Genomic DNA, 17,476 nt, shown 5'->3' with positions numbered 1-17,476 from the left:
GACCTTTGTGCAAGAGAGCTGGCACATGTTGTACAGAGAGAAGTATCACCTTGTATACAAGGAGTACCTCTGTTGTAAACTTGAAAGAGTTTTTCCTTGTAAAAATTCTGTATCTTGCCCTTCTTGCAAAGCTTTGCCATAACCATGACTTCTCTCTTGAACTGCTTGATCCGACTGGTCCTGAAATTAATTTAGATCTACTCTAGTAAGTGCCATAACCTTGATTCAGTGAGGAAAATGGGAAAGCAACAGAAGCCCATAACAGACATAGGATAGGATTGCATCTATATTGGCTCGATATTGGCTTTTTTACCTATACCGATATTGTCCAACTCTTAACACATTGCCCGCCGGGGGTATTGCCCATCTCATGCCCCTCTCTGCCAGCGCTGTAAGCCTATGGAGATGTTTACCTTCTTTGCAGGGCTATAACTTTTTAAATTGTATTGCTATATTGACATTACTATGGCCCATTCAACATCGATTATCTATCGTTCAGGATGTGGGAACGTTGTACTTTTTCATTCATACATTGTTGTGTTAATACCTTCTAGAATATAAGTATGTTTTTAATCTTTTCTGCTGTAATTCCAAAAACGCTAGTTATAGGCATTATATAGACGATCGATTGCCGTTTTCCCCCCATACACGCTACACCAAAAAACTCAAATGTATATGATCGGTATACATTATGCCTCATCATGCACGGAGGAAAGGGGGGGGGGGTCGTTTATAATTCCCCGATCATCAGTAAATGCTTTATGTAGGTTGGGTGGATATATTGATCAGATGGTTTGCAAACAAGGAAACGCACAATCGGGTTGAAAATAACGTTATATTCCTCTTACCGTGGGCCAATGAGACTGGCGGTGAAAGATCCCAATTATACGACACCGATCGCCTAGGTCCATTTCTGGTTTGTATGTCGCAATAAACGCCGAAATCATATAGATTATGTTTAGAGAGCGATCCATTGTGTACATAGTGTCTGTCGGGAGTCCCGTAACGAGATGTGACTGCCGGATGAGTTTCATCGATGCACTGATGGCACATCCTGTTGGCGAGTGTAACTCGCCCGACCATCCACCAGGCGGCGGTATTGAGCCGTCGTTGCAGTCACATCTAAGGTCCAGCTGCAGCACCGGGGGTGGGTATATGAATTATGAATGCCATGGTGAAAAAATTTAATATTGATTTAAAAAACGCTGTACAGCGATCCTGGTGGTCAACGCATGGCGGCCAATAACGCTGGACAGCGTTTTTGTCGCTGGATGTGTTAATTTCCGATACCGATATCAACCGATACCGATGTATGCAGGGTTTCCCCCCCCAAAAAACGGAATAATTTCAGGTAATTAACATTACATATCTCTTGTTGTGGAATTAACACAACATTATGCATACTTTTGACGATAAATAAAATCAGAATTTGTTCTTACTTGCTTGCGAGGGTAAATAAAGGTTATAGAAATGTTAATTTTTTTTTTTTTTTTTTTTTTTTGAAAACCGATACCGATATTTTCCGATATCACATTTGAATGCCAATATCGGCCGATAATATCGGTAGGCCGATAATATCGGACATCCCCATTTGCATCATTTACTTTTTTCAAATGTACTTATTTTTTCAATGTTAAAGATGCACTGTTGCACTTTTTACACTTGCTCAGCCAATTCATTTACAAAATACATTTACTATATGTAGAGATTAGAATTATCCTTCCGTATGTTATAAGTCAAAGAAAAATCATTCCAGAACTAGAATTGCACTCGCAGAGATGCCTACACCCATGTGCGAGCGGGCAAAGCCTGCAAGTGCTGCTGTCCTCCTGCGTGTGTCCTTTGGAATCACTGTGTGAGCAGTGAGCACTCACCCACTTAACCACTGGGGCGTCTCTGTTTATAAACCATAACGGGGCACCTGATCATTCACCACATCTAATTCTACAGCTGTGACTGATCTCTTAAATCTTCACAAGTATTTGTATTTAATTTGTAAAGCAATTTTTTTTTAAAGAAATTGCGAGCACAGGGAGAACAGAACAGAAAGGCCTGGGAGATGCCCCACCTGGGTACCTGGCAACGCTGCAACCTGGTCCCCAAGCAGGAATCTTACCCAGGACTGAGTGTTAACCACTACTCCACCGTGCTGCCTTTATCACCCTATCACCCCTGTGCGTTCAAAAGGTGTAACTTTATCCTGAATATTGATTTCAGTGGACAATGGTAGATACTTATTAGTTACTGATTTGAAAATGAGTCGCAAATTCAGATCTTTGGCCTCCTCTTCTGCAAAGTTTTGTCCAAATTGGATCAGAACTGTAGGCACTATGGCTGGCACAGACTCCTCAACTAACAACGGTCTTCTTTTACATTTCAACAACAGTCCTCTTACATTTCAACCTTCTTTTACCTTTCAAATGTGTCTGCTACATGTAATTGTTTTGCTATGGAGCACCTCTCTGTATTTGTTAGAATCTATGGACTTTTGTGTCAAACGAGGATTACATGATTTTGTTGCACATTGATGATTTCTCAAAAAGGAAAACTATTAAACCTGTGCAGCTACAGTGTCCTAAGAATAACCCTTATCCTCACCAATGTACGGCCAGAAGACAACCTTCCATCTGGACACGGAAACACGATTACTGCACCTAAGATGAGCTGAATGACCCTATGCCTGTTGTAGCATGTATAATACAACCCACATCATAATACTTTGGTCGTGGGCTTTGGTACGACCTACAGAGCAAGGACAATTTGGTCCACGGTTCATTTATGCGTCACATGTGTAGTTTAGAATGGATCATGTTGCTAGTTTCTTTTTTCTTTTTCTTTCCTTTCCTTTCCTTTAAATTTTTTACGATGGTGAAAGGATTTTCAGCTCATTCATGTATCTGTTCATGGCTATGGAAATGCACCATAGCAGTGCTAATTCCTTTTTAAGTAGATAACTGCTTGTTTTAAATGAGATGCAATGGACTAACCCGTTTGAACGAAATACTAAATCATATTAATGGTGTCAAATGTTTTTGAAATTTTTTCAACTTGGCCCTCTCATAGATACGATTTATGTTTTGAAGGAACAAATCATTGTCTTGTACATCAGACCAACAAACTTATTGTTGTTATTGTTCTTAGAATGTTTTTGTTAAGTGTTCCTCAAATCGCATACCTCTATCTCATATTATTTCATTGAAATGTTTCCATAGGTGTTTATTGCTAATGCACTTGGGAGTGGCGACTACATGAAAGGACAACAAAGACACTCCTTCCTAGAGTAGGGCTTTTAGAAGACACTCCTTCCTAGAGTAGAGCTTTTAGAAGACACTCCTTCCTAGAGTAGGGCTTTTAAAAGTCTTACACCGAAAATGTGATTGTTACAAAAAGCACGGTTTAGGTCCGGTAAAATACGACACTGTGATCGGTACAGAAACATGTTTCAGGTTCGGTAAAATAGACATGGAATGTACCTTACCTTAGCCAGAAGGTACTCTAAAAAGAATAATCCTAGCCATCGTGATTACTTTTTATGTGTATACGGGAAACTAGGTTTTGAGGCGAGAAAATCTCAGAACGATTGCTCTGCAAGAACTCCTCCCCCTCAGAGTCAGGACAGAGAGGGATCAGGACAGACTCTAGTTCAAAAGGTAGGCGATACTGCCACCTGGTGAGATTCAATCGTCATTGCAATTCCAACGTAGGCAGATGAGCCAGGGAGACCTAGGGAGCTCCGGCTAAGTGTATAGAACGGGGATCAAAGGATGAATATCAAAGGATCAAAACCCAAGAATTCTCGGGTATGGCGTTCAACGCATGGCGGCGAAACCCGACTTTTCTCGGGTTTGGCGCAGAAAGTGTTAAAGCTGCAATCTTTTTTTTATTTTAATTAAAAAAATTTATATATATATTTTTTCACATAAAACATGACACAATACAGTAATAATAAACAGGACTTCACAGGACAATAATAGTAATAATAATGACAATGGAAATAATAAATACAGAACATAAAAATCTAATTTAATTATTAGATGATAATAATAATTGTTATCGCAGACACCACAAAAGACAAACCCCCCAGGATCAGCACCCCGACCCCTCCTTGCCGCTAGATCATGGCCTTCACTTTCTCTGCAATGATTAGATTTTCTAATACATTAACACATTCTGTGCCAAAAACGACATATTACGTTTTTGGCCGACAAGCGTTCGTTTGATCTTTTTACTTTGATCCCCGCTCTACAGACCTGCCGGGAGCGATCTGCATAATTTAGGCACGTCCCCACACATTGGAACTGCATTCTGATCGACTATCACCAGGTGGCAGTATCATCCGTGTCTGAACTGCAATGGCTTGGGGGTTGATAGTCAGCTTCACTTTTTATTTTCTCCTCGGTTAGTGGCCCCCCCTTCTGCTGGGACAGAAATCCACAGTGCTCGCCTCGGAATTCCGTTGCATAAGCGCATTTGACCATCGAAACGTGTATAGACATATACACTGGTAATTGCGATGGCGATGCGATCACTAGGAATTATTGTTATTGGAATACCTTCCGGTAAGGTACATTCCATGTCTATTTTACCAAATCTGAAACATGTTTTTCTAACGATCACAGTCCTGTGTTTCACAGGACGAAAAATGTGGTCGGCAAACACGATCAGAGTTTTGAGTTAAAACGCCCCCCCCCCCCCCCCCCCATGATTTTGTGATGGTATATATATACATGTCGTATACCTTTTGATTTGAGAGTATTTGGAGTTTCATGGGATCAGCCAGAACGGTTTGAGTTTATTGAACATAACGCGTTTTCTCTCGCAATCTATGAAAAAATACTGGATTATCTTGGAAATGCGCGATGTTTAGCGTGTAATAAACTACAGCGTGTGGAAACAAACTATTATTCCCATCTTGCACTACAAGTAACGTTTGCCACAGCTGTAATACAGAACACACACTGCTTCGCAAACATAGTGAAACCACAGTGGAAACGACTAAGGCTGGCAGCCTCACAACCAGGGTTTCCGTTAGAAAATATTGGGGCCGGTCTCCGTGTCCTGGAAGATTTCAATCTCCCGGACAAATGTGAGAAATTCCGTCAGTTTATTGAGCTTAAAAACAATTGATAGGCAGGCTATATAAAGAATGTTGATTTATAATATTTTTACTTAAAACTAGGCTACTTTTGCGTATACAGTCATTAATATATTCCATATAAAATAAGTCCCTCGTGACTCCATGCTGCTGCTGACTTGAAATCAAATGGGTGTCTGTGGGCAGTCGGCCCGACATTAACAGCAGTCTGTTATAATCACATTTTTATGAGCTAACGAATTCCGTTATATTGGACATTTGTATTAATTATATCAAGCGAAGAACTGAGAAATTTGGCAGAGAGACAGCAACATTATTGTGGGGTTCAGCGTTGCGTGATCGCTGAAACCAATGACGATCTCCGCCTCCCAACGAAGCGATAAACTCATCCCAATAGTATGCAACTGCAGAGCCGCAGAGCCAGCGGCGCTATCGGGTCCGGTCTGGGGACCGTTCAGCAGCGCCACCCACCCAATGGCTGAATTGCCAATGGCTGAATTGGAGTATTGCACTGTGTGGGCACAACTGTGAACTCTGCGGCTCTGCAGTTGCATGCTTCTCGCTAATCCAGCACCAAGCTCCCGCCCCGCCATTCTCATCAGCAAACCACAGGTCGCGAGGGAATTATTTTCACAGGACATTATGACCGGAGATATTTAAATATGTCTGACTTCAACAGATTTCCCCGGTAAAAAAACGGTAATTACCGGACAAACAGCGTGGCAGTAAAAGTGTTAAAGGGGAACTATCTTACTGTTTCTTTCACTATTTGGGCAATTTTACACAATTCCTGTGAGTCTATGGAACACATCTGTAAGTTTTTTTTTCTCCAAAAAATGTATTTGTTTTGTATTTCTAAATGAGTACTCTAGAGCAGCATTTTCTGCACTTCCAGATTCCAAGCTGTTTTTGGCTGGGCTCCGCCCATACTCTCAATGCGCTTTGAGTGACAGTAACCCACAGTCTGCACTGGCAGATAACTTTGGGGGGAGATAGAGAGGAAGACTAATTAATTTTGCCGCGGGGGGGGGGGGGGGGATAATCCCACGGGACAATGCATTGGTAACTTGTTTAAAATTACAATATATACCCCCGTGAAAATTATTGCATGGATCGGAATACGCGCTATGATATTTTGCAACAGGTTGACGTGACGCGAGTGCTGATACGAGAGCGAGAACGAGAGAGAGAACGAGCTGTCTGTCTGTCTCTCCCTCTCTCTTTTTCTCTTTTTGAGGAAGTGTCAGTGACAGGGAAACTGCTTTCGCATTATTTCCACTCGCTCCGTTGTTGAGCGAATTGTTGATTGTGGGCGGTGGCTACAACCAGAGAAGGAGCTGAGGTATGCAGATCAGAATCCTTACACGTCACAGGTATGCTAAATTCAGAATGGCTTAGTTCACTGGGGGAGGACCTTGTCTCATCTGAACTGGAGGAATGCGCAAAAATGAGAATTTGAGACAAATTTGGTACAACCCCACATTGCGAGAAAGCAATGCTAAACACTGGAAAAGGCAGTTTATAAGATAGTTCCCCTTTAAAAATATATATATATAATAATAATTCTTCACATTTTCAAAACGTCTTATGATCTGAAATGCCCAAGTGAAATGCCCATGTAGTTGAATTCCAGTGATCCAGGCATGAAAACCATAATTACTTCAAGATTGTGCCAATAAGGCAGTGTTATGTTTACACGTCATATTTAAGATGATTGCTTTGTCGAAACGAGACGAGGCTTTCATTTTGAGAAGAGTACATTTGTTTGTTTGCAACGGCTCCTTGCTGCCCCTAGTAGTCGGAAAATAATTATTGCAGCTTCAATCTTCTCAGAAGAACCGGGTGATAATGGCAAGGTCAAAATAGGTTTCAAATTGCAAACATGACTCACACGGTGCCACTGCCAAACATCTCTGTTTTGACAGATGGTTGATATATTCTGTATGTCCTTTGCTCAAATGCAGTGTAATGTGTCCTTCAGCCTTAACTTCATTATTCTCCTGGCTTTGCTCTAAAGGAAAGGCTGTTTTTTTATTATCCAATCACCCCCCCTCTCTCGGTCTTTTGTGGTGAAGAGTTGGGCCTTCTTGCCGCTTCCTTTTATGCCTCTGTAATAATCCTTTCATTTGGCACATTTCGCTATTTCAATATAAACCAGCATAATGCCGGTTTTAAATGGCTTATGTGCTTGTGAAAGCACGTCTCCCTCTGTGTTTTCTGTTCATAACCTTGGCCCATATGTGCTTTGTCAATAAAGATTCCATGAAGAATCGGGCAGCCTGTTGGGTATTTAACCACTTACAAAGAGCCAGGAGCATTAACATTTGACTCCTATTCCCATTCACATATGCAAAGGTTGAATCAATCAATGTTTGGTCCTAGGATGAATGCCATGCATTTTTCATCCTCTTACTCTGACTTCGCTGGACTAACAGCATTTTCTAGATGGTCTTGGAACAGAATGCTACCGGGAGTGCTTAGTATTACCAACCTGCGGTTTGCCTCTTCTGAAATTCTCACTCCTTTTGAAAAAATATGAATTTAGAGTTCCCTCAAAATTCATGATCATAATTTTGTTCCTTTGGCTTGAAAGTAAATTTAAAAGGAAAAGCCATCCTCATTGATCCCAAAATGTATAATTGCTCAGACGAAGAACCATAAAAGTTTGTTTTCAAACTTTATTATTAAAATTGTTCGATTATTGTATTAATTCTTAAAGACGGTAGAGGCTGGCATTCACACTCAAAGTGATTTGGATTGATTTTTAAAATTGCTAATATCTGTGCTGTCTTAAAAAAATATATATATATATTTTTCAAAACAGGCTTGTGGAAGATGGTTCAATTTCTTTTGTTTCACTGTTCTGTGTGGTTTGGACATTCATGCCATGGTAATAATCTTAAGAAATATCTGTGGTGAGCTGTGGTGTAAGGTTCTTTATCTTCTCTTTGTGTTCATTCATGGTGTTCAGAAGGGAGATGACATGATTCATGTTCAGTCATTCAAAAATGACTTAGTTGACTAAGAATTGTCTTAGTGGAGGACGGCCCTAGTCCTGAGCTTCCCAAAATCTGTCCTGTGTTAAATGTTGGACCAACAAACTTGTATTACTTCCTAGAATGCTCTCGAAAGAGTTCTTCAAAACACCTCTGCCCCCTCCCTCCCATCTGCATAGGTGTCTGCTGCCAGGGAGGAGGTCCCTGGCCGCCGTGGCTTCCCCGGTTACATGTACACGGATCTGGCAACCATCTATGAGCGTGCCGGCAGAGTGGAGGGCAGGAATGGTTCAATCACCCAGATTCCCATCCTCACCATGCCTAATGACGGTGAGAGCATCTTTCAGACCATATCAATTTGAGGTATATTCTTATACATAATTGACGGATCGGAGTTGTAGATGGAAAATACTGTAAGCATTCTCTGGGAACAGGGATACTTGAGTGCAGGGTATATTTCTCGGTGCATGTAAATGTATGCAGTCACTGCCTATTTGAAAGGCTGGGGGAGGTGGCTGAAAGGCTGGGGGAGGTGGCTGAAAGTAGAGTTGTTCCGATACCCATACCAGTATCGGAAATGCCTTCGATACTGCCTAAAATGCTGGTATCGATATCGGCGAGTACGCCGAAAGTGTAGCCTCCGATCCCATGACGTCATTTATCTCCTGCGGAGAGTGAGTATTATAAAATGAACGGGTTTTGTGTGATGCTGTTTGTCATTTTTTTGTATTTTATTTTTTTATTCTTTTTTAAACAAACATATAAACAAACATGACAACACACGATAAGATATACAAGCATTAATTGTCAGGGCACATCCAATGTGATCACCTTTTGGTTAGTTGTTTTATATAAGATATACCCATAATACCTGTTATCTAAAAAAAAAAACCTACATACATATGCTCAGCTCGAACCCCCCCCTCCCGGACCCCACCTTGAGAAGTACCTCCACTATCCCTCGCACCTAACCAGACACTACCATTATAAGCTAGCTTTTATTCTCTCCACCACTTCTAACCACATTGACATTTTGGATTCATTGAGACCCAGAATTCTTGCTGTAGATATTTCATGGTAAATTACATCGAGATATGTAAGAAACCAAACTTTACGGCACATTTTTTCCGGTTGAAACCAGCGTGATGCGATCAGCTTTTTGGCTACTGTGATACCCGATAAAACCAATCTCTTTAGCTGTGGATTCACTGCAAACTCAAAAACATCATTCAACAGCAATACCGAGGGGTGTACAGGTATATTCCAAGATACGAGTTTTGATATTTGTTGGGTCACATCTTTCCAGAATGCCTTAACTGGTGAGCAGTCCCAATACATGTGCATAAATGTCCCTTCGTCCCCATTTGTACATTGGGTGCATTTGGAATCTTGTTTGAGCCCCATTCGGCACAGTCTTATAGGAGTCAAGTATGTCCTGTGAATATAGTTAAGATTGATTTGTTGATGATCCGGGTTCTTGATGTAAGTCGGACATTTGCCCAGGCTCCTTGCCAATCAAAGTCATTTTCCAGGTCTGGTATATCCCTCCTCCAGACAGAGTCAAGTTGGAGGGTTTCATACGAGGACGTTAGTAATTGATGATAAAATTCTGAAACAAAACCTCTCGATGTCTCTCTTGAGTAGAAGAATTTGTGGTATCTGTGGTGTTCAATTGGTCTGTCTAATGGAACACCGTGAGACTTCAAACATAGCTCTAACTGTTTGTGAAAAAGCCATGTGGACTTGGTGAGATTAAATTTTTTGCGTATTTCTTTATCACTACAAAAACCCTGTTTGTTAAAAACATCCCCTAATGAGTGTATGCCTTGCTCTTCCCATATAGGGAATCTTATAGGTCGTTTTCCAATTAAGAGCATTGTTATTGAATAAGGGAGTATGATTGTGCCATTCTTGTGGGTTAGGATTTTTTTTTTGTGATTCATGCCATATCCGGATCGCATGAGTAATTATGGGGCCAAATTTTCGTTCACAGTGCTTGATTGGTAGTTTAGTGTATGCTATGTCCTTCAGTCTATGTGGGGCTACTATGTTTTCTTCTATTTTTCTCCAAGATGCTAATGCTTGGGAGTCAAACCATGTTGTCAATGGACTTAATGAGTACGCCTTAAAATATAGGAAAAATCTGGAAATGCCATGCCACCATCTGCTTTATTTCTCTGTGCGGTGGATCTTTTTATACGTGGTGGTTTGTTATTCCAAATAAATTTGTATGTGGAGGAGTGTAATCTTTTCCAGTAACCCTCTGGAGGGGGTAACGGTAGCATTGAACAGAAGAAGTTGATTTTAGGTAGTACATCCATCTTAACTATTGATATCCGTGCTTGTACTGTGTTCTTAAGTTTTGCCCATCTATCAAGGTCGTCTTTGATTTTGTTTTGGATTTTTGTGTAGTTGTGCTTCACCGTTTGTCTTATGGTAGGGAATATTTCCACTCCCAAGCATCTGAAATGTTTTACCATCGGTATCTGTCCTGGGAGGGTTGTATCTTTTTTTGCAGGGGTGTTAAGTGGAAGGAAAGCCGACTTCGGCCAATTTATCTTAAATCCCGATAAATCACCAAAGTCCTCAATCAACTTGAGCAGATGAGGCAATGTGGTGTTGGGGTTTTTCATGAACAATATTACATCGTCCGCATATAAACAAATTTTTTGTTGTGTGCCCTTGATTACGATAGGTTCTATGGATTGGGATTGTCTTATATATTGTGCTAAAGGCTCTAATGATAGATTGAACAGTCCGGGACTAAGAGGACAACCCTGTCTGGCAGAGCGTGATACCGGAAATATTTCAGAGATGATTGTGCCTGTTGTAATCATGGCCGATGGGTCTTTGTATAATACTTTAATCATATCGATGAATCCTTTTCCTAACCCCATCCTTTCTAGCACTGCCCACAGATACGACCATTCCAGCCTGTCAAAGGCCTTTCTAGCATCCAGGGACAGCATCGCCTTAGGTATGGTGTCCTCCTTGTCGGCATCAAGTACGTGCAGTATACGTCTTATGTTCTCAGTGATCAGGCGGCCTCCTATGAAGCCAGTTTGGTCCGGGTGAACTAAAGACGTCATATGCTTTTGTAATCTGATGGCTAATACCTTAGAGTACAGTTTGATATCTGTTCCGAGGAGGCTTACAGGTCTATAACTACCGCACTCGTTGGGGTCTTTGTCTTTTTTAAGGAGGACTGTTATGAGTGCAATATTGTCAATTTTATGGAAGTTCCCCTCCTTGACTGAGTATAAGATCATATTTAGTAATAAGGGGCCAATTATGTCCCAACAAGAAAGGTACATTTCTGATGGGAAACCGTCTCTTCCTGGAGCCTTACCACTTTTCATTGCGGTTATGGCCTTCTTGAGTTCCTCTAGTGTGATCGGTATTTCTAACTGTTTAGCGTCATCCTCTGAAAGTTTAGGGAGAATAATTTGATTAAGAAATGTGTCCATTTTGTTTTGATCGAAGGTCATTTCTGATTTATATAAATCGGAGTAGAATACTTTGAATGTATCGTTTATTTTTACAGGATCTGTTACAAGTACTTGTTGTGCTCTAATGGTAGTTATATCTGCAAATGTTGCATTAATTCTTAATCGCATGGCTAATAGGTGGCTGGGTTTGGAACCATGGGAGTACTGCTGTTGTCTTGTACTGCGTATTTGTATTTCCGATTGTTGTCTGTATATGTCATTGATCTCTATTTTTAGTACGTTAACTTGATTTTCTAGTCGAGTTGAGTTGTTGTATTTCAGAGAATTAAATAACGTTGAGTAAAGCGTTTCCAGCTCATCCAGTTTTGTGCTTTGATTCTTGCGCATTTTGGAGGAAAAGCTATCCGTGAAGTCTTTGATCATTCCCTTTACCGACATCCATATTATTCTGGGGTCTTGCACCGAGTTTGCATTCTCCCGTTGGAATACTATAAGAGCTTCAGCAACGAGTTAAATCGCCATCTTGGGGCTCGGGAGGATAGTATACCAAATGTACCTTTAAGGAGTAAATAACAGTGATCTGATAGTGCGTTGGGTATCATTTCCACTTCATAATTATCAAATAGTCTCTGTGATGCAAAGACATAATCTATTCTGGATAGTGTCTTATGTCTCGCAGATCGACAAGAGTACTTTCGGGTCGTGGGATTAAGTAACCGCCATAAGTCCTTTACACCTGTAATCTTTGACCAATCCTTTAATGCCTTCGATGAATTCTTTTGTTCGCTGGAAAAGGCGAGGTAAGATTTGTCTATCCTTGGGTTCCAGATGGCATTAAAATCTGCTCCTATTATAAATGAGTAATCGGGAATGTCTAACATTGCATTGGTTAGTGTAGTGAAGAAATCTTCTTCGTACAAATTTGGGGCGTATACCGCTATCAACGCTATTTTCCTGTTTTTATGTTCAATCTTAGCTATAGTTATCCGACCTTCTACATCAGACCATACTCCCTTTAGTACAATATTCAACTTACGTTTAACGACTATTGCTACACCCCGAGTTCTCGTACCAATAGAGGAGTGACTGATATTATGGTATATGTTGTCCGCTAATTTACCTATGTCTTTCCCTAGAATGTGTGTTTCACTTAGCAGAGCAATGTCCACATGTTCTTTTTTCATCAGTGTGAGCACGCTTTTGCGTTTGAGTTGGTTATTTATTCCCCCGGTGTTCCATATCATTATATTCAAACTAGCCATAGTCTATACATGTTGCATTGTAATTTTTGGTAATGCTTCTAGAGTGCGAGGCAATAATAGATATACATCCCACTAGTGAGGTCCCGTTGAGAGCCGAGCTTAAAAACATACATATATACAAATAAAAATCCCCTACCCTTCCCTCCCACCGAGAGTCGTACAGGATTGTGTTCCATGAACACAACCTTTGCGTATGACTCTCTCCCTTGCACCACCGGATATCCCAGAATGATCCAATTATCCTTAACATTCCTATGTATACCATAGGATCTAACACTCTAAATTCTACCATAAGTAGAATGTCGACTGTGGCTTGGCCACTTACCCGTAAAAAATAAATGAATAAAAATTTAAATGAGATAAACTAAAAATAAAGACCAAAAATAAGCTTCAATTGTCATGCCTTAATCACTTACATTTTATATGAACTTGTAATTTATAGTAATTTATAGTAACCCATGAATAATATGAAGGTATTGAACTGAAGAGAGAGCCTCAATAAATCAGAGAGAGCGGATGAAAAAAATAAAAAAAATAAAATAAAAAAAAACAAGTAAAAAGGAAGAGAACATTAACTTAGATCTTAAAAGAGCGTTGCTATGCTTAAACATCTAAAGTATTAATTGGAGAAGTAGTGAAATTATTTCCCATTAATAAAAAACAATTTTTAAATACGTATACGCAGCATTTCCCCCGACCGGGGTGGGCGATGATCGTTGTGTAGAGTGATCTTTCAGCCGGCCGGCTATGATGGCTCTGTGGTTCTGCATCTAGATAGCTGTTGATTATTCCCCCGAGGGGCTTCTGGTAGAATGAATGACCACGTATTGCTGATATTCCGCTGTTTGTCATTTTAACAGCAGATACACTTTCTTAAATTCCATTGTCCCCGACAGAGCGGTGTGACCGGGAGCTCGGACAGGATGTGTTTTGCTAGCTGGTGTTATTATAGCATTAGCTGAAAAGCTAGCTAGTTGGAACAACATCTGCTTTAACGTTACATCAAATCAGATGATCGCCTGTCCTTTCTCCAGGACCTGACACTGTCAGTCTATCAACAATAATGCACCCACGGTGAATCGTATTTAAGTCGAGTAGCTACTGACTAGCGTTAGCTGACTAACGTTATCAAATGTCAATGCGGGGAAGACGAGCTAGGTCAGCTAGCTTAGCTTGATAACGGTACCTTGGCTAAAGTTGGTGCCAGCAATAATGGCTGCAGACCTGCAAGCAAAGTACAGCAAGTTCCAAGTGCCAAAGGATAAGAGTGAGGCGGAGTCTCAAAAGAGAATGTTGAATATTTATTTTGCATCGAAAATCACAACATAAACGTTAATACTAGCCAGAGCATCTGCTACTAGCTAACAGACTGGGTAGCAAGTGCAACAACGTCTAACGTCCATGCGGATCATTGGAGTAGGGTATATCTGCAGTGCCGCAGCCCCATACTCATTGATTAATGATACTAATACTAATCTATACAATCACCTGTTGTTGAATAAATACCATTACTTTCTAGTTATTACTAAAAAACAGTATATATATATAAAACAGTATCTGTAGCTGTAAACATTTTTTTTTTAATTTATAATATATATATTAGAGCTGGGCATAGATTACATTTTTTAATCTAGATTAATCTACCTGCAATCCTGGAATTAATCTAGATTAATCTAGATTAAAATGGCTTAAAAAAAATCTGCCAAAGGCATTCAAAATATGTGTGTTCTACCAAATAATGACCAGAAGTAAGTCCTTACTTTTTCTTTTCTCCTTAAGTTTCTCAGGCCAGGTGGCCCATTACACCATGAGCCCATCTCCCGTTTCCAAAATGCATTACAGACTGTTTGAAAAAGCTGTTTTGCTATGATAATTGGTAATGAAATATCAAAATAATGTTCAATAAGATGTACTTGTGTTTAATAAAAAAAAAAAAAAATCAGAAGTTAACACAAATAAATAATATTACCAGTACAGAACGGTACAGTATCTAGCACACACTCAGGAGCAAAACAGAAAGAAGCATTTCAAACTTGAACTTGAATTATGTGACATGGCTAGCCCCTTCCGTGACTGCGATGTGCAAGCCAGGGGCTGGCTTTTTAATATGCATATTAAAAAGCCAACCCCTGGCTTGCACATCGCAGTCACGGAAGGGGCTATGACATGGCTTGACTCAATCAGACCAATCTCTATTTCTCCTTCTTCCACCAGTCACTCAGGCAGACCAGCTTGTTCACATTGGCTGGTGACAAACTAGCTCTCCTCTTCTGCACAATATGGCCTGATAAAGAGAACAGTCTCTCGCAGACTGGCTACTCACACACACTGCTGCAGAAGCAGGTTTCTCAACAAATGAAATGTCCCGGGCCCCATTACAGTCAGAAATGTGGGAACTACTTTGTCCTCTTCAATAATGGGTGTGCTATAATGAAGTAATCAAAACGTGGAACAGTGTAACAGTTCCATAACTCTGCATTGTCATCAAACGGTCCAATATTTCCAATAACCCAAGCCATTTCTGTTGTAAACACTCACGATAGTCCAGTCGATCCTTCCTTTAGTGTGTAAAGTGGATTTCCTCTTCTTGTAGATGTTTAGAAGCTGCCGGGCCACGACGTGAGCTAACATGCTAACTCGCTAAGCTAACATGGTAAACAAAGGTCCCGAGTCGGCGATGGACTTCTCTTGCATTGCGCAGATTCAGATGTCCTCATCGCCGAATTGTGTTATATACTGAGGACTTCTTAACCTCACCTGTATAACAATGATTACCGGACCACTACTTTAGTTATTATTATTCAGACTACAGCTCATGTACATACGTGCAATCACTTCCGGGTAACGCAGCACTACGGCAAGTATTTAAGGACAATACATCACACTCCCAGACACAACTTTGAGAATTAGATTAACGGCGTCAAAGTATATTATCGCGCGATACTAGTCTCGCGTTAACGCAGCACGTTTAATGCCGTTAACGGCCCAGCTCTAATATATATATATTTTTTTTTATGTATGCACTGGTATCGGATCAGTATCGGTATCGGCCGATACCCAAAGCTTAGGTATCGGATCGGGAAGGAAAAAATGGTATCGGATAGGGGTGGAACGGTTCACAAAATGGACGGTTCGGTTCGTATCACGGTTTTGGGGTCGCGGTTTTCGGTTCGGTTCGATATACGTTGTTTTTTTATATAAAAAAAATGTAACACTCAAATCTAAACATGCTTCTCATTTATATATAAAAAAAAAAAAGGTTTACAGTGTTTACAGCCTTAAATAATGTTTGGCACACAAAGACCGAACTGACTGAAAAATATAGGCTACAAACTTAGTGCAAACAAACAATATGCTCAGCCAGCACTATACTTTCCTTTCTTTAACCCTTTGATCGCCGGGGTTAAATTCATAATTTACCATCCCTCGCCAGCCCTATTTAACATGGAGAAGTTCCCCTTCTTTGCAGGGCTATAACTTTTTAAATTGTATTGCTAAATTGACATTACCATGGCCCATTCAAAGTCCTATATCTATTGTTCAGGGTGTAGCAACGTTATACTTTTTCATTCACATATTCATACGAAAATACGGTCTAAAGTATAAGTATGTTTTTATCGTTTTCTGCAGCTTTCTCCAGAACGTGATTTATAGCCCTAAATGCATTATATTGATGATTGTATACAGTTTGATAGCAATCGGCGCGAGATAAAAAATTTCAACTGCACGTACTTCTAGAAGTTACTACGTATGATCTGATGTTGACCGGATGGGCGGGGGGGTCGTTTATAATTCCGTGGGCAACGTTATATCATTCATCTAGTGTGGGTTATATGATCATTAGAGCAGTTAGTATAGAAGACATTAAAAAATAACGCTGAAACTCACCGTAGCTTCCTCTCGCCGTTGGGAGATGAGCGTGGAACAGAATTTTTTCTATTATGGGATGTCGAAATATCCGATCCATTTCCAGGTTGTATAATAGTATATACGTCCAAATCATGTTGTTTATCGAGTTATTGGCAACGGATCGCTATCCATTGTGTCGAGCTAGAGTCCCGGGACCTATAGCGAGTGATCGGACCAAATTGAAATTAGCACCAGCTTCCACTTCCTGTTTCTTCCCTGGGCGATCAGGCCGATCGGCCACCAGATGGCGCTCTTGAACCGTTAGAGAGTTGACAGGGGCTCACCAGTACATATAATGTCTCCGGGGGAGAAATATGATTTCGATCACAGATTTTTGAAATATTGATATCAAAGACGCTGTCCAGCGTCATCGGCAGAATGAGCATGGCGGGGAATGACGTGTTTCAGCGTCAACGGCGATTAAAGGGTTAATATAAACACACAAAAACAATGTCAACGATGTTTAAATTCCCTGATTGTCAGTTCTTAATGGAAATATTCGTTTTCTGCTTGAAATTAAAGTGCAGTATTTGAAATACAATGAAAGGAATATGGCTGGATTTCTTATCAAAGGGAAAAGTGTCACTGTTATTTAAAATAAATAAACAAATTAGAAGGCCATCAATATAAATTGCATCAAACTAACACACACACTGTACTGTTTCAAAACAACACTGCTCTGTTCATTCTATTTTTAAAATACGTACATTATCTGTCTACATTTATTTAGACTAACATTATTTAAATATTCAGTGCAACTGTGGT

At 40.3% G+C, this 17,476-nt stretch overlaps 1 protein-coding gene across 1 annotated transcript in view; it reads left to right on the top strand.

The window, feature by feature from the left end:
- atp6v1ba (ATPase, H+ transporting, lysosomal, V1 subunit B, member a) overlaps positions 1-17,476 on the top strand; it is a 122,808-nt gene that overhangs the window by 86,418 nt on the left and 18,914 nt on the right. The window contains exon 10 of the mRNA XM_084321147.1: positions 8,271-8,421. Coding sequence (XP_084177273.1) covers positions 8,271-8,421 — 151 coding nt within the window. The remainder of the gene's footprint in view (positions 1-8,270; positions 8,422-17,476) is intronic.

Source organism: Notolepis coatsorum, assembly GCF_963971535.1.
Source record: "Notolepis coatsorum genome assembly, chromosome: 9".
Classification (NCBI taxonomy): Eukaryota; Metazoa; Chordata; class Actinopteri; order Aulopiformes; family Paralepididae; genus Notolepis; species Notolepis coatsorum.
This window is presented reverse-complemented; position numbering and strand designations above follow the sequence as displayed.